Here is an 18762-nt window from a genome sequence, read left to right on the forward strand (position 1 = left end):
GAAGTCAGTAAAATAATTTGTCTTCCTCAGTCTGATGAAATATTTTTTAACTTGAGGGGTACAGTCCTGTCTGTTATCTGGGCTCCCTCTTCATCAATCGCAGACATTGCTGTACCTTTCATGATTTCATTTCTCTTCCTCCTTATCTGTCAGTGGACAGACGTTTTATGGAGCGATCAGGCAGAGGTACTCTAGTCATCCAAGACCTGTGTTAATCTTCATTCGGCTGCACAGTTTCTCTCTAACCTGCATGTTAAATAGAAACCTTTTATTTGAATGAAAGCCTGTGGATTACAGGTTTTAAATGTGCAAATGAATTCCAGTCAAATAAAAAATGCAGAAAAATAAAGAGCATCAAAAAAGCTTTCATGAATTTTTAATCATTGTATTTTTAAAAATAAATCCTCATCTTAATGTTTATGTTAATGCGTTGTCATTTGGTAACAACTCAATATAAAAGCCAAAACATGTCCAGGCATAGTGAAAGTAAAAGTGCTTAAATTATGATAAACATGATAATAACAATAATTATTATAAAATTTTACTTTTTCAATGCAAAAGCCAGTTAACCCTATAATGTCCAAACTCATCTGAGTGTTTAATAAGTCTAATTGCCAAAACTGCACATCTTCATTGAAAGAACATTTGCACTTTGAACTTTCCAATGGCCCTTGAAGGCATCATGTGAGAGATGTGGTTCCATTTTCAAATATATGTAAACTAATAAACTGTGATATTTGATCTGAAAAGCTAAATTTTACATGATTCAATTAAAGAATTTGCCCAAAATATGCTGGGTTACACAAACAAATTGTTCCCATCATGTATCAAAAAGTGTTTTGCTGCTTTCTGCAGTTGACGTGCAGAGTAAAGGCTGATTAAAAAATATAAAAAAAAAAATATATTTATATGTGGGCCATGTAGAGCTCATATTTTTTTCCAATGTTGGTCTATATTGGTCTTTTGGTGTACATACAGATTCCAGGTTATTTACATTTTTTTTAGTCAAATATCTTCATCTGTTACTAACACGTATGCTGCTTCCCTCACTCCATCTTTTATGTTTTCATTTGTTTTCTGCTTATTAACAACCCACTGTTCACTCATATGAATGTTTTACTTACCCACCTTTCTGCAAAGCAAACAGGCATCGGACTCGCTATGGTAAACAAACTCCATTGTATGGTAGATATCATTCTTATTGTCATCTCTTGGTTTGCTGTGTACTTCTCCTCTTCTTTTGACTTCTATACATCAAGATGCCATTCTCCCTCAAATTTAAGGATATGGGTTTTCAATTTCCCAGTGTGCTTTGCTTTTCATCCACTCGCACCGCTTTTCTGTTTCCTCATTTCAGTCACCTGTATCTCCTCTGGGGTTTTAAACCTTCACCAGATTATAAAGCTGAATGGGTTTTGGTGGTAACATTGTGCAGGAAAGATGGTCGACTGAACAATTATGTCTTGTACACCGAATATATCGTTTTAACATGGACTCCTTACACCAAACTGCGATCTTCATTCATGCTACTCTATGTGAAATATGAGACGAGCCACACTACAGGAGAATAAATATTAGTCCATAAAGTTCAGGAACAGGTCTACTTCCTTATTTAGAGGGGTGATTTGTTGGTCAGTTTGCGGCTGCAGATGGAAGGAATTTAAATCTCCTGCTGTGTGGATCTGTACTAAGCCATCTGTGTGTCATGTATTTGATTTTGTGTGTGTGACACTAACTCCTGACTCCTTTTTTGTTTGTTTTGTGCATGTCACTTTATTCATTCAATCCCTCTGTCCCTTTAGAACACACACAGTTAACACCACAGAGTACATTACTAGAGAGACATTAATATTAATGCATGTTTGTCAGTGTCAGATAAATTCACCCATTGCTGTTTTGACATTTTAACATTTTAACACTTCCTACCTGTTAGTAATTTCAGAAAAATAAGAAAGAATTATGAGTGGACACATATTATGGACAGATATCTGTCCTGTCTGAGCCATAACACACACAAGGCCTGAGATGTATAATTCACACTTTACACTGCGTATTCTTTCCTGATATAAGAACTCTTCGGTTCTCCCCTCACTGTCCACTCTTCATTATCAGGTGACAATATCAGTTGATGGGATCCTGACCACAACGGGTTACACCCAGGAGGACTACACCATGCTGGGCTCCGATGACTTCTTCTACGTGGGTGGAAGCCCCAGCACAGCTGACTTGCCCGGATCTCCGGTCAGCAACAACTTTATGGGCTGTCTAAAGGAGGTAAAGTGACATCCTTTATTTACGGTGTGTAGGGATGAAACTTGGCACCCAGTTTTAAAAGAAGCACAGTGTGTGTAACTGCTTTACACCACAAGTTTTTTAGTCGTATAGCCCAGACTGAAACACAGATAGATGACAATTCAGATGAAAATGAATGCTCATTTGCTTGCATTTTAGATAGATAGATATTTTTGGCCTTTGACCCTCCATCCAAATACGATTTATCTTCTTAGGTAAGAGTCTGGACACTTGACATTGTCATCTTGGCACTGAGTCCATCTAACATGTAAATATGGGCCCTAGAAGTTTTCATTTGACACATACAAAAAGATCGCAATAAACATGACTAAGAGACAGAAAATGAATAAATAAATAATAAATAAATATTACTTAGAATTTCTAGAATAGATAGTTTGTTGTTTTAGTCAATACTGCATTCCTCATACCAGTTTTGAGAATGTCAGACTCGCCCCCTGGGTTCACCCATTCACACACATGGCAGACCCACGCACAAATATACTGTTCCCTCAAGCTGGTGATGTCATATCTTAGCACTTAACAGGAACCAGTCAAGTGCAGTGTGACAGCAGGGGCTTGGCTTTCTCTGTCACACACACACACACAGCCTCATTTGGCCGCAGGGAAAAAAGGAGGAAGTGGCGCAGTAGCCATTTAATCCCCCTCTGGCCTACTTCCTGCTCTGTGCCACGCTGGGCCTGTTTGCAATTCCCCATTCCACCCACCCCTGACAAGCATGTGCACGGACACCCGCGTGTAATTAGAAACATGCATGCCCTAACGTGCACATGCAATTTGTTTTTTTTTTTCACAGTACACAAGGCATTGCCACATGACAAATATGAGCTATACAAACATACTTTACTGGGCTGGTGAACACACAGAGATACAGTTCATTAATATGTGTGCATGCACATCAGAGGAGCTGCAAACGGATTGAAAACAATGCCGCAGCCTATATCACAAAGACATTTTTTAAATCAATAATAAGATTGCATACCAATTATGTAGCTAACACAGGAGTGACTTTAGAAAAAATCTTATTAGAGATTCAAGATTCAAAGATTCAAAGCATTTATTGTCATATGCACAGTAAGGAAACTGGTTTCCCTGTACAATGGAATGCTTACTTTGCTGCTCACACTGAATGCCATAAAGGTTTACGAAAGGCAAACTAGAATAATTTGTAAAAGAGCAATTTGAAGAGCAAAAAGATGCAAATAAGTACACAAAATATAAACTATGGAAGTAAATGAATACGTATAAATGTGCATAAATGTGCATGTGTGCTACATCAGCTGTTGCAAATTGAGCAGAGAATGAATCATAGTGCAAAAACTGTCAGGAGGTAAACAATTGTATTTATGCAGTTATTGGATTGGATATTAAGGTACATAAAGACATAAACAATATTGCAGTTACTGTTACTGCATGTAAACATGTCAGCATGTAAACAGTCGGTGTGTAAACAAATTAGGCAGTAACAAGTGCTCATTTACAAAACTATGTAGAACAGATTGCACCATAATACTTTTTAGACTTTAGTAAGAATTCTCTGGTATGTGTAACACCCAAGCAGCAACCTCCCGGGCTTAGACCTGAAGTCAATGTGCATGCGTTAAAAGTTGCAGTTCACACTGCAGCCTCTAGGGGCTGGCTCCAAAGGTTTGTCAATTCCCATAGAGTCCCATGATAAAATGGCCAACTTTACAGCAATAAAAACATGTTTACAGCCTGGTACAAAAAAAAACATTCTGGGTTCAAAATAATAAGTTCCCGTCTAGTGTCAACTGTACAGGTAGTGATTTTTTTTAACTGACTTGTTTTAATTATTTTATGACTTAAAATTACGTATAATTATGGGTATGATTGCTTTGAGTGACAGACAGGTGCTGTATCACAGAGCAAGCTTCCTACTTCCAGGATTGTCCACCCGCCTCAGCTCCACTCGTGCTAACATTTTATGTTAGAGCCTATAAACTGAGCAATAACATATTGGTCAGACTTTGTATCCAAAGTTAAGTAAAATGTTGTGAAAAGCACCAGAACATTTAAAAGTGTGCAAAAATATATATGTATAAATATATAACAGAGCAGTTTATAGCCAGTTTTTGAAAATCAGCATTGGCCAATACATCAGCATATTAAGCTGATGAACAGGCAGGCACGAGGACAGCTCAGTCTTGTGTTGTCATGTTAATTTTTAATCCATCAAAGGTTTTTTTTTGACAAAGTTTATTTTTTAGACAAGCTGTATTTTAGATGCTTATTTTAATTATAAATTAATTAAAAATATATGGTCCTGCAGCTGTTGCCATTTTGGCAGTGCTTGAAGTCAACTAACCCTCCACCACCACTGCAGATTAGTCCAAATATGCATGAAGAGGTGGAGTAGAAGCTCCTGTGTCAGTAATTGCATGCTTGGGGCTTAACTCATTAAACATGTTAGCCAAGAAAATGGGGGAAAGGTTTGTTGCAGATTGGAACATTTGACAGTAACTTTCCTGAAGTGGCCACTTCAAGAACTGCAGTTTTTAGCACTTCCCCTTTGCCTTCACTTCTTAACCTCTGAGGTTACCCCTTGGTTACAGTGACAGTGGTTTTTTGTCTTTGTCTTTCCATCGATGGACAGATACGTAATGGATTACTGTTTACTGTTAGCCAAGTTAATGTTCTGATTACCAGCTCTAACTGTGATACAATGACTGCCTTTCTCCATAGCATACACTGGTATCCACTGGTCACCAGCACACCTTCACACTGTCCTCATACATACACCCTAATACTGTCACACACATTCTGCCCCACTTGTCATCATACACACCCACCAACCTACCCACATATCTACAGCACCCACCAGCTCTCCGTCTGTCTGCTGTCCAGCACCTTGTCGTCCTCCACTCCCTGCCATTAGGGCTAATTTGCCTGCTGCCAATGCTCTTGTCCTCACCATCCACAGAGCAGCATTATGGATAAATGTTTTGTTACCATGGCACCAGGTACTGGTTGCCCTTGGTAGCTCCTGCAACTGGCTGGCCCATGATTATTATGCCTTTCATAAGCCAGCAATTACAATGAAAGCCTACATCTAAAAACCTACAAAATACATAATGGCCTACAATAACACATAATTGCTATAATTGTCGTTGTCATTACACCTCCATCAACCACTCACATGGAGGCTTCTGGCTGTGCCTGTGTACTGTAGCCAACAGATACACAAAGGACGGGTTCACAGACCGAATGCCGAATTTGAGCAACGCTGATGTTCTCACTTTCTTACAGTAGCAGCGCTCTTTTATGTGTGTTACTCAATATTTGTATAGCACTTTTTTTCATTGCTGCTTCTCAGATATGTTTATATTATAGTGATAAAGTCATGCATATTGTGGTAGCTAGTAGGGCACTGGTGGAATTCCACCAAATGCATTTAGAGAAATACTATGCTTCTAATTCCACTGCGTTTGTTTTAAATGCTCGTTTTAAGTGTTTCTTAAAAAGTACATTTTACAGATTAAGTCCACTCCAGTATCCAGTAGCCTTTCATAGCGCTCTTGCCAAGGTGTTCTACTGATTTAACTGCCGTTCATCCTGTATTACAATACCCAATATGAAAGATCATTAAATAAAAACCCATTGCAACCTTAACTGTTAGAGAAGACCTTGTATTTTTATTAAATTTAATGGTATTTGATATCTTTATCATATGACCTTTTAAGCATTTTAGTAGCATTTTTTATCATGTCTAACGTGACTGATCGATTTAAAGGTGGTTAAAAGCACTTTACAACAGAGATTAGCCAATCTTATTTTCAACATATTCCTGCGACATCCTCTTAATAGAAGTCATTTTTTCACATTTTTCAGGAAACACAAAAAAACTGAACCAACTATTGAATTAATGATATTTATTGATAATTTCACTCAAAAAGGTTATGACAATAGATGACTGTTGACATGCTATCGGTCGATATCGGTCGATTGTTAAGTGCATCTTCTACCAAAAAGGAAAAACATTTCAACACTTTGACGTGTACGATGTCTGATCATTCTAAAAACAATATTCATTGCCTCGTGGTCACTTGTATTAGGCCACAACAGGGATTCCCAAAGTGGTGTGCATATTTTATTCATTAAATAAAAAGACAAAAGTAAAGAGGATCCTTTGGGATTTTTTTTAGTTATTACACATAATTTCTAGCTGTTAGATTACAATACGGTTTTCAAATCTTTCTTAATTAGATCATGTAATGTGGAAAAAAACAAGACAAAAACTGTAGATGAAATATTGTTCGAAAGCCAATTAATTGTAACAGTCACAGATTCTGCTAAATGCTAGTTTGACAGACCTAGCTTTTTTGCTGAGTAAAAAGACGGAATAGTGGGCACAATTTATAAATTAACCTGTATTATAGTAAACCTCATCAGTTACCAATGTCGGCCGAGCGATGAATCTTCTCGCTGAAACTTCAGTGGCTAGGTAGATTTTTGTTCTTTTTCAACCAGTGGCAATCTAGAAGAGCTTGTAAAATTAGCTAAATCTCATTGTCTTTTGACTTAAGTCACACTGTTCATATAGGTAGTCTTCTGATGGAGACATTGCCAAAATGCATCAAAGACTGTTTGAAAGCTGTGTGAGAGTGGAGCTGCACAAATTTGTGCATGTCACAAGATAGCTCCAATTGTTTTTTTGGATGAGGGAGAAATCATCTGAACCTGACTCTGGCTGTCAGTGGCGAGCCATTCCCAGAAGTCGAAGTCAGATAAGATCACATGTAAACCTACCAGGGTAGTAAAAAGTACATATATATATATTTTCCAGAAACACACACACATACACACATCAAAAAACCTTCATGGACTTCAAAGGAAACAACTTTATTTTCTTTAACTCTGCTGAAAGATCTACAGAGGAGACATTTTTGGAGCCCCATTTTTATATCATCCCAGCTTCATTTCAATTCATATTTAATTAAGTTAGTTAATAGTTACACTTACTTGGAGACACAGCTAGGTTACAAACGCATGTTCTGTTCAGCTGAGGATGTAGGTGATTTTGTGTGGGCTGAGGATACAGCCCTGTGGGACTCCAAGTCTGGTGAAGTTTAACATGGCTGAAAATTGGGCTGGAGTCAACAAACACCATCCAGAAATAGTGCTAAAATAGCATCCTGTGTTGATCTCACTTGAAAGTCCTGGGGGATGTTTTGGGATCACAACGGACCATTAAACATTCTGGCCAGGACTTCAACCTGGCTATTTTACTAAGACCTCCTAACTGGACCACTGAAGATGTTAGTGCACACCTTACAGTGCTTTATTTGTTTAAATGGGGTTCAGTTTCCTGTTTCCTCCAGAGATTTTGGTGCAATCCAATGAGTACAGTGCCCAAGTTATCAAAGCCCATGACCTGCAGTAATAATAATAATAATAAACAAAGCAGTTTATAAATAACCATCATGCTAAGATGACTGTGTATTTCACTATAAACAGCATCCCTGCTTATGTTGTTGTGGGAAATTGTGCCCCCATGTGGATGATACCACACACTGCAACATCTCAGATCTTACAAAAAAAATACTCCATGTGAGAGAGTCTTATGTCAAGACCATGTGACCAGTGTTACTATAACACTATCATGTACAGGGCTATGTTCAGTGCAGGTGTGTCTGTCAGCAGGAAATCCCACAACTGAATATATTTTAGAAGCAAACTCAACATGGACACTTGAAGGAAAAAATATGATTTGACCACTTGGCTTTTTGAAGCAGCAGTGTTAACATGCTGATATGCTACCGTGTGTGCAGTATTCGAGCATTGTTTGGTGCTAGATCAGTTTGATTCTATCTCGTGGGAATTCTGAGTGAATGATAGCATAAAAATCTGGTAGCTACAGTATACTGGCTTGCAATCTAAGAAGGTAATTTCAAGCCTCAGTCATATTGTGTTACATTGCTCATTCTCACACACAGATAAGGCCATGCGAGTGTGTGTGTAATGATGTGCGTCGTGGAAGCCTGGTGAAGGAGATAATGCAGTGATGGATTTCTTTCATCTGGCCATTGTCACACATTTTCAGGCACTTTCTGTGGCCGAGGCTTACAAACACACACACACACACACACATATATATCCCCATATTTCTGTATGTCTGTGTATGTATGTAACCTATTCTTTGTGTTTTGATGTAGAGTGTATTTGGGTATTCCTCAGTCTGCTATCGGTCTGTGCTCATGCTTCATTCTCATGTTAACCTGCAGCTGGCATCTGCGCTGTGCTGATAAAGCTCCCTTTGCATGTTGAAAGGCCTTTTTGCTATTATTGTTCAGAGGTGGCAGGAACCTGAAAGTGACTTGTCAAATTGTCAGCTACACCCTCCATCCCCACATCCACCTTCCTGCCATACCCCCCTCTCCATCTTCCTCTTCTAGGCCAAAGCCACATTTTGTATGTTTTATGTTGGATTTTATGAGGAAGGCATACAACAGGAGAAAATATGAAGAGTAAACACATCTGTCTGCTTGTGTGTGAACATACTGTCCTGGTCGTATCCCTGCTTTTGGACAGGTTTTAGGCTTACAGATTGGGAGTCAGTAAAACAACAGTGTTGTGATTCACCAATACAAGATGGAACCAGAACCAGAACAAAAAAAAATGGATGAGCAGATCATATGACATCACACAGCAATTTTGAAGCAAATTGGCTATTTCCATCTTCCAGCTGAATACTCAGGTACCTTGCAGTTTTACAGTTTTGCCCCTGATTATACATAACTCTAGTATAATATAAACATTTTAGCCCATCATCACCTGGTAAAATATTACAGTAAGGTGATATTTCCAGGCCTTGGAAATGACCATTGCCACCTGCATATCATCTGTGTTGCCGGGAGCAGGACTCATCACCGTGGTGGTGAGCGAGTCTGCAGATAGGAAAGTTTTGCCTCTTAAAATGTGTGTGGTGTTATGAATGTGTGTTGTGTATGTATTGACTGGGAATATTTATCATATATACTGTCTATAACATGTATAGTTCTGCTGTAAAGTGGGACATTTTAACATAGAGGTCAAAAGGGATTAACTGACTTTTGAAATCACCCTTACATGGCCACTTGAGGAACTGCAGTTTTTGGTACTTCCATTCCAACCCTAGAGGCTGCTGTTGGTTGTAAACAACAATGACAATTGTTGTGCAATGACAATCTGTTTTGCAAAAACTTCATAAATTCAACAAATCATTTTTTATTGCAGTTCATAGACAGAATAACTGCCTTGCTAAAATGTTTGCTGGGTCTCCCATGACTCCTGAGTGTGGACTGACATATATTAGTTGTAGCACTTCAACATCTTTTTACTGCCTCAGATCCACAAACGCACTTACAGTAGATAACTGTATTTTCAGTCTACTCAGTGTAATTTCAGATGGGGAAAGTTTCCACTGGAGATAAAATAGATCATCATAGTTTGATTTGACAATAGTTAATTAATAGTATTTCTACTAGTGATGCACAATATTGGATTTTTGACTCTCTGAATCTCTATACGCGCTTATCTCTTCTGCCTAACTGCATAGAACATCCAGCCCCTGTTGAAGTAGGATTAACATTTTAAGATGGCTAAAAATGTAGTGTTAACAGAATGTGGTGAGCATCGCTGCATATAAAAATGCTAGTTGGAGGAGTCAGGAAGAGGATTGAGATTCATGAACCCAAATTATACCTGTTAATGTCTTCATGATAATATTCTGTTTACACCTTTGATAGTTTAAATCAAATTGCAAACATTGTCAAAAAAAGAACGAAACACAGCAGTCACACTGCTTTTCTGGATTATTATTGGTTAAAGGTACTTCAACCCTGTGTGTTTTGAATACTAGCAGCACAGATTTTACAATGTGTTGTTTTGATAGAGATTTAGTGAGGTGCTGACCTGACGGTGTTGTGTAATTGGTATACACAGCTGACATCAATTTTACAGTGCAGCCCATTACCTAAAATCACAGTCACGTTTCCTTGGAAGTATTCATGCACGGAATCACAGTTATGACATTTAAACATCTAGTGGGCAACACTACCCACACTATTTCTCACTAAATGTTTCTGTCCACCCAACAAGAGGAACTAAACAAACATTTGAAGAAATATTGTCACTTTCAGATGTCGGTTTTTATTATCACTGCAGTTGTGGGCTGCCAGCCTTTGACTCTGACTGCATCCTATCTACTATGTGTAGCAGAGCCTAAATGGTCAAATGCTAGCATTCTGCTGATAGATGCTGATTGATCATGACTCATTGTTACAGGAGATCCTGCCTTAATGGCAGCCAGAGATATATCTAATATATAATATCTAAAGAGGCCATGGTGCAGGATGTCGTTAATAATCATAGGTATAGGTATCAATTGTTTTGACCCCTTATGGTGAAATCATGAAGATAATTTAAACTTTACATTTTGGGCTACAGCATACCCTCTGCACTGTATAGAGTACACTTTAATATGAAACAGGAAGTTCAGATCTATAGAAATTCTCAGCTGCAGTGCAGAACTAGGAAGAAACCAACTCACTCCCACACCCATTCTATTACATCTGGGATGCATGGTCAGTGCTGCATATATTAGGCCAAAGCATCCACCACTAAAGGCTGTAGTAAAGAGTCACCTGTGTTTGAACCTCACTCACTCTTTAGTTTCACTTTATGCTCCTTTTTTAAAATGTTTTCACTGAAAAACATCATTATCTAGTTGTCGGTTGCCGCAGTTACAGCTCCTGCCCTATCTACAACACGATTCCCTTTCCTGAAAATAAGTGTCTGCCACAGGCTCATAGTGTCTGTGTCCGCTGCAAAGGCACTTCTATCAGACAAAATGCTTCATGCTGCATCATATTAGTGTTGCTCTCAGACCCTGACCATGTAGGAGGGGTGCTCCTGCCCTGGAGAAACTGAAACAGGTTTATAGTATGCAGTACAGTATTTGTAGCTGAGTTCCTGGTTGTTATTCTTTAGGTCAATACCATGACAGTAAGCAACACAATTGTTATTTTTCTATAATATTATCTATATATTATTTATAATATTGATATTATATGTTGCAGTCTACTTTTAAGTGGACTTCAGCATCTACTCAGTGCCCTCGTATTGCCTGAGGGGATTGTAATTTTCATCTAGGCTTTTATTTTGGAAGCGAGAGTGATGGCGCCGCTCTAGGGGCTGTGTTTATGCTCAGTCAGAGATGCAGGAGAGGTGTAGGGGGGGCGGGGGATGAGATAAATGGATAGAGGGAGCAAAAGAGGGAAAGACAACAAAGAAAGCGAGTGAGAGGAGAGAAGACGAAAAGACAATTTTCTATCCATTCCCTGAGCACCTCAAGGGATGAGTTGATTTACTGTCAAATCTGCTGGTGGATTATCGATAATCTCAGCCAGGCCCCTCAATCTACCCACTCAGCCATCGCTGTACTCTCCAACAGAAGACACATTAATATAAAGAGAGCCAAATGGAGGAGAGGGTATGTTTGTTTTGTGTATGTATGTGCCCAAAATATAGACAGACGGGGGGTGTTTCTCTGCCCAGAGAATTAGAGGGGAAAAAAAGACCTTCAATTTTCCACATGAGCAGATTTCAATTTACACACACGTCCCCTTCTGTGACTCCATCCTCCCATTGTTATTGACAGTATTTAGGCTGCTGTGATAAAAGATTGGTGCTTTTTTCATTCATTTGGACCCCATCATTGGGAGGATACTCTGTTACATAAGAAGCTGTATGTTACAGTCCAGCTTTATGGAGAGATCTGTATGAACTGTCTGCCAGACGTGCCTTTGAACATAGCACAGACTGATCTCTGGGGTTTACCCAGCACACAGTATATTACTGGTATATCACGTCATACATTATTTTGACTGCTGATAATGCAAATTTAGTAATATTTGTATAGTGCAGAGAGGGAACAGGTTTACACGCATGCTGGCAAATCTGGAATTTGAAATGATGTTTCAGTGAGCATCAGGTCTCAATGGCAGGATGACAGTTATTGGATCAAAATTTTCAACAAGGCTGCTAACTTTGAAGGCAGCAAGGTGAAGAAAGCAAAGTCATTGTATTCTTAGGTGCCATACCTTCTCTCTCCACTTTGTTCCTGTCTATTTCTATTTGCCATCATCAAATAATTGCAAAAATGCAAAAAAAAAATTAAATTTTTAAAAACAAACTTCCACTATGTACAGCTGAGCACACACATTATGATCCCTTTCTGATGTCTTTACAGGCAGTCAGTTTACATACGAGTGATACTATGCCATTTGATTTGACACTAAACCTACTCCTACTGTAATTGACAAGGTTAATATTTTAATTTTGTCAAACTATAGCCCATAATTAAAGATGGACCTTAAGCCTGCTACCATCATATCCAAAATACATTGATTGCCACCTGGTGGCTGGTTGCTGCATAGGTCACAAACCCCGCCCCTCTGTCTGGAAGAGTAATAATTATTATCTTCCAAAAGTGTGCTGTACTGGATTGAGTGTGTTCGATTGAATTAAGATTGAAATGTGACATAAAATGTTTGCAATTTGAAACCTAAGGTGTCCAGATGTTTGCCGAGAGGATCAATGGGTGATATGTGAGTTCAGAAGGTTGAAAGAGAAACGTCCTACTGGCACTCATGCATTCATTTGTTGTAAAGTTGTCTGTTGTCAGTCAACAAATGATAGTCTGTGCCCAACTGCTTCCCCTAAGACAAATGAGTCTTTTCAAATTCTGGCAATGTCATTTAAACAATTTGTTAGATTAAATTTAAACCTATCGATCCAAACGTGCAAAAGTTCACAAAAACAAAACAGCAATATAATAATCAGAAAATTATCCTTTTAATTGTTCTGCTTGGTTTATATAGGAAAAACAATTATTGTGTTAGAAAGTATAAACTTTCTCATTTCTAGAGAACACTTCTTTTAAGGTAACACTGCATAAATGACACATCCAAGTGTTGTTCCATCATCCAACTGATTCCATCATCACACGTGTGTGATAAAAAAAAAAAACTGTTGGAACAGAGGGGTAGCATTCTCAACTGTCCTTCATAATCAAATCAGTTACAAGATGGCTGAGTCTCTTGGCCCAACTCCAGTTTGTTGATAACCTGTAATTAACAATTTTATTGCAGAGAGAGTAGAGGAGGTGTTAAAGTCGGAAACTGCTTGGGTGATGAATCCCTGGTTACAGCCTCCCATTTCTAACTCGCGAGTAACAACAAATACTCAAGTATCTGTGTACACAGACCAGCAGTGTGAAATCAAATCCTGCACTCGCAGCCATGCATTGTTTGTAGTAGGACAGTCAACACACTCTGTCGGTTCAATTCTATCTATTCACTGAGGCCAGCAGTGAAATGTAAATTCTACAGCTTATACAGGGTGACATCATAAAATTGAAAAAAAAATGTGTAAATCAGGATTCCTACAGGGAGTAGGATTGTATTTTTGTGGTGTAATTGTCAAATTTAGGCATTACAAAGAAACTCTGGTATCAATATATGTGTTTATATAGCTGGCTAGTGACCTCGCTAACATAGCAAAAAGATGCAGTTAGGCTGATTATTACACAGTAGTGTTATATTATGATTTTGATGATTCGGATCTGTCAAAGAATCAATTTTTTTCTATTTTTTCTATAATTTATGCTGATATTATCTGTGATTGACCAATATCAGTCAATCATCGTAATAAACAGTTTTCAACACAGGGCAAGTTCAAAACGCTTGAGGTTTAGTTTGATTGGTCATGCAAGAATACTAGTCATCTGTAGCTCTTTCTGTGCGTGACCTCCAAAAACTCCAACACAAATCACCACCAATATTTTACCCCAAAAATAAAAGGACTATGCAGCAGCATGGCTGTTTAGTAAGTAAAAATCCATGCACCAGTAGAATAAAAAAAAGCTCAACATTTTTTAAGCAGTGATAATGTCAATAAATTGAAGTAAAATAAACTTTGCTTATCCAACAATCCCTCTTTGTGTACATATCTTATAAAAACACCTTCAAGTTTATGCAGCCCAGCGATTCCATCAGGATTTATTTTGCATGTCCAGAAGGAATGCCAGACTCATATTTATGCACGCCAGTGGCGGAGTAGCTTAACATAACCTCTGAATTGTCATAGATAGAGTAACTCATGTTTCCGTTGTTGTATGCGTGTTAGTTTCCCTGAAGCTTAAAACACTTGTAGAGCCACATCACTCAAGAAACTATGTACAGAAAGCACATGCTGATTGGTCATATATCAGCTCACACACACAATCTAAAGAAAATACAGCTGCAGAAAATGTATTAATTTTGTATATACACTAAATTTGAGAGCATAAGTATTCATTTTATATTGATAAGATCTGTTGTATGCACAGACAATCAGCTGGGTGGCTTGTTGTTCTATGCACAGGTTCAAAGTGGTTAAATCAGGTTATGTGTACTATATTTGCATATTAACATAATGTTAACATCTACACAAACTTGCTCATTTACAGTGTTTCCCTGCCTACCACCAATCACAGACCTTTTTATTTACTACTCCCCGTTAATAAAGGAATGCAGCTGAGTTTTCAGAAGCACTGAAAAGACTATATTTATTGTTAGTAAATACATTTTGATCAAAGTTAGGCCTATTAGTGGCTTCCTGCCTGGTTGGTGCACACAACAGCTCCTGGCTGTTAGAATTAGGATGGAAATGAGCCTACGCCCCCCCTTCTTGTACCGCGATAATGATGCTGCATGGGGCTGTTGCTGATTTTGGGACTGAGTGGCAGAGTAAAAATGAGAGTATACTGTAGTTAATTTCCACCACTGCTGAAATATTTGCATACATTTGGTGTTTATAATGATCTATTCACTTTATTTTTTCTGTCTTATCACATGACATTACATCGGATTATAATAATGCTATAGATGGAGGGTTCAGCTGCTCATACTGACGTCTCTCATGCTTCGACATAAATTGTTATTAAAATGTGTCCTTTTTCTGTCGCAGGTAGTGTATAAGAATAACGACATCCGTCTCGAGCTGTCCCGCCTGGCTCGAATTGTGGACCCTAAGATGAAAATACAGGGTGAGGTGTCCTACAAGTGTGAGAACGTGGCCACTCTGGACCCCATTTCCTTTGAGACTCCTGAGGCCTACATAAGCCTCCCCAAGTGGAACACCAAGCGGATGGGATCCATCTCTTTTGATTTTCGCACCACCGAGCCCAACGGTCTCATTCTATTCACCCACGGCAAACCCCAGGAGCGCAAAGACGCCCGCAGCCAGAAGAACACCAAGGTCAGTGCACTGTCCCTCACAAAAGACAACGCATCATGTGCTGTTTTGTGGTTTTGTATGAGGACCTTTGTGTGAAGTGTGCGATGGTCATATTGGTGTCCTTGTATCTTTTCCAGGTGGATTTCTTTGCAGTGGAGCTGCTGGACGGCAGCCTGTACCTGCTGTTGGACATGGGCTCGGGGACTATCAAGGTGAAGGCCACACAGACAAAGGTGAACGATGGGGCCTGGTATCACGTGGACATCCAGAGAGACGGACGCTCAGGTCAGTGAAGCTGGTTAAACAACTGTTTGTTACTTTAATACTTCTATAGAGAGCCTCCAATAAAAGAACTTTATATAAAATAATATGAATGTTAAAATAACTCCAAAAGACAAGTAGTGTAAAACAATAGAAGGAGAACTGGAGTTTTGACATTTTACCCACTCACATTTGATTCGCCCGGGGCCTCCAGATAGCTTACCCACCTAGGTGACTACTCTTGTCCTCGGCCCAGGTTCAATTCTAGCTTGTGGCCTTTTGCTACGCTTTCTCTTTGCCCTTCATGCTTCCTGTCTTTCACTGACAGCTATCCATTAGGCAAAAATGTCCAAAAAACACCTTGTTACCCTTCATCCGAGCCAGACCAGCATCCATCCAGCTTACAGCTACTGGAAGTCATCCTTGCTCCCTTAGGACACCTAGATTCCACTGTAACATTCATTCAATTACATGCTGCCACCACAAGGGGCACCTCTGACTCCAGGCATCTGTCACAGTCCAGGTGGCCATTCTGGGTGGATGTTTACCTTGTTAGATTCTCACAAATTCACAGAAATCTTCCAGGCTTCAGGCTATATGTGTTGTTGGTGTAACAACAACCTATTGGGGCACTGCTTCTTATAAAAAGGATGATTTTTAATGCTAGCTTCCAAAGGTCATCAGAGGATTGTGTTTCCTATTCAGCGATTTGTTGGTCTGGTTGGTTGAAGTTACAGTATCTTGCTACAGTATAGACATTGATTGATTAAAGATGGTTGGTTCAGTCATATGCTGAGTATGTTTTTGTAGTGTCGATCCTGTCACAGTCCTCAGGGTGACCTTCCAAATCTGCTAATTTACATAAATGTACCAATCCACCATAAACTAGCTAGAGACTAGTTAGTTTACAGCAACTGCAAAAATGCCAAAGATGAGTGAACTCATGAAGACAAAGTCACATGTCACACTGTCATGTATTATCAACAGGACAGACCGTAGAACAAAGCAGACCACTGAGTCAGAAAAGACAGTTGGGATTAAACTGCACAATTTTGAATAAATTAAGGAACCACAAGATTAAATGTGCACATGAAAAGCATGGACAGATGGATATTTGAACAGGGTGTAAAAGGGTCAGCCCAGAGCTCAGACCTAAATCCAGATTACCCAGGGGGTGCTGATGCTTTATTGTGGATGAATTGTTCTTAAGAGAAACCATTTCCAAATATATTATATTTAGTTTTTTATTTTAAATAGCGTGTCTGTTGGTTTATATATTACTTTAAACAACATACTAATTACATTACCCAAAATATGTAAAATGTACACCCAAATAGTTCTGATCAGAATAATAATCCTATCCCTTCAGGCACCATCTCTGTAAACAGCAGACGGACCCCATTCACAGCCAGTGGTGAGAGCGAGATCCTGGACCTGGAGGGTGACATGTATCTGGGGGGGCTTCCGACCGACCGCACCAACCTCATCCTGCCCACCGAGCTCTGGACGGCAATGCTCAACTACGGCTACGTGGGCTGCATCCGTGACCTCTTCATCGACGGCAGGAGCAAGGACATCCGTCAAATCGCAGAGGCACAGAACGGTGCAGGCATCAAACCGTCCTGCACCAAACAGCCGGGCAAGCAGTGTGAGAGCTACCCATGTAAGAACAGAGGAGTGTGCAAAGAAGGCTGGAATCGATTCATCTGCGACTGCACAGGCACCGGATACTGGTCACGCACCTGTGAGAGAGGTAAGACTCTTTGGATGTGCTACTCATAGTATGTGCTGACATGGGTTTGTGATTGCAGGCTTTGTAGAGACTGATTGTAATCATTGAATAGCCTGATGTCAGAGAGAATTGTTACCTCAATCTATATTCTGTCTGACATCACCTGGATTCTATAGATTTAGTCCTAGTTCAGGGCTTCTTCCTTTACAAGACTCATTTGTAGACTGATTGCATCACAGTAGCGCGTAAATGATGTCCCATTTCAAATGCATCCTGGTAATAAATGATGGATCATGTGGATCCTTTGCAGCCAATCATATCCCAAACTTTATCACACGCTGCTGATGGTTAGATTCCGCATACAGTGGATTCCACAAGATGAACCCTCAACAGCCAAAGGGTAGTTTTTTTATATCAACTATAGGTTGCTAGGCAATGGGAGCAGTGTCGTGATAAACAGGAAGTCAGTTTCACAGGCCAGACCGTCCACTTAACAACTGTTGCCGTGACCTTTGGGATCAATGAAGCTGAACAGACTCAGCTCTTCTGTTTTCTTCTCAACCAATCACAAGAGACCAGTGTCTAGAACCTAGATCTAAAAGGACATTTTTGTCATGTGATTCTGTCAAACATGGCCTCCTAGTTGATTTTATCATTTTTAACTGTATCTTGCCATCATTTAGTTGCTGTATGTACAATAAAGTATATTGAGTTATATTTTCTGTGCTCACAGTTCACAGGTAAGTACATGCCAAAGTATCAGAAGCCCAACGGCAGTCCGTTTTCATAGTTTTTCTCAATGGTAAGCCATATAATCTTGCTGACTTTTTTAAACCATCCATTTTAAACCTGTCAGCAAGTTTTGGGTTCTGAGGGAGTCTGTGAAGTGGACTCATTCACTCAGCAGAGCTGCTGAGTACAGTATCTGTCATCACATTACAGGCACAGCTGTTAGCAGCACTTATTTTGAAGAATGGCTGGGTGACGTGTGAGCACAGTCAGTAGCAATAATTTTTGTTTTTAACTAATCTTCTCCTCAACATGAATATTAGCTCATGTAGGTTATTTTTGAAAAGGTATTTTACCCTAATTCTAAAGTCACATTGACCATTTAGAAACCTGAAACATATTTTTGCTACCAACAGTGGTGAAATTTTCTAGTATTCAACAGTGATGTCTGT

The 18762-nt window shown here is 39.2% G+C and overlaps 1 protein-coding gene across 7 annotated transcripts in view; it reads left to right on the forward strand.

The window, feature by feature from the left end:
• Positions 1-18762, forward strand: part of nrxn3a (neurexin 3a) — a 116368-nt gene that overhangs the window by 51274 nt on the left and 46332 nt on the right. For 4 of the 7 annotated variants that reach the window (XM_028394861.1, XM_028394865.1, XM_028394863.1 and 1 more), the window contains 4 exons: positions 2113-2274; positions 15319-15609; positions 15726-15873; positions 17219-17602. In XM_028394861.1, coding sequence (XP_028250662.1) covers positions 2113-2274; positions 15319-15609; positions 15726-15873; positions 17219-17602 — 985 coding nt within the window. Of the gene's footprint in view, positions 1-1140; positions 1186-2112; positions 2275-15318; positions 15610-15725; positions 15874-17218; positions 17603-18762 lie in introns of all 7 variants that reach the window. The other 3 variants (XM_028394862.1, XM_028394864.1, XM_028394860.1) reach the window with 2 other exon arrangements.

Source organism: Parambassis ranga, chromosome 22 (assembly GCF_900634625.1).
Source record: "Parambassis ranga chromosome 22, fParRan2.1, whole genome shotgun sequence".
Lineage (NCBI taxonomy): Eukaryota > Metazoa > Chordata > Actinopteri > Ambassidae > Parambassis > Parambassis ranga.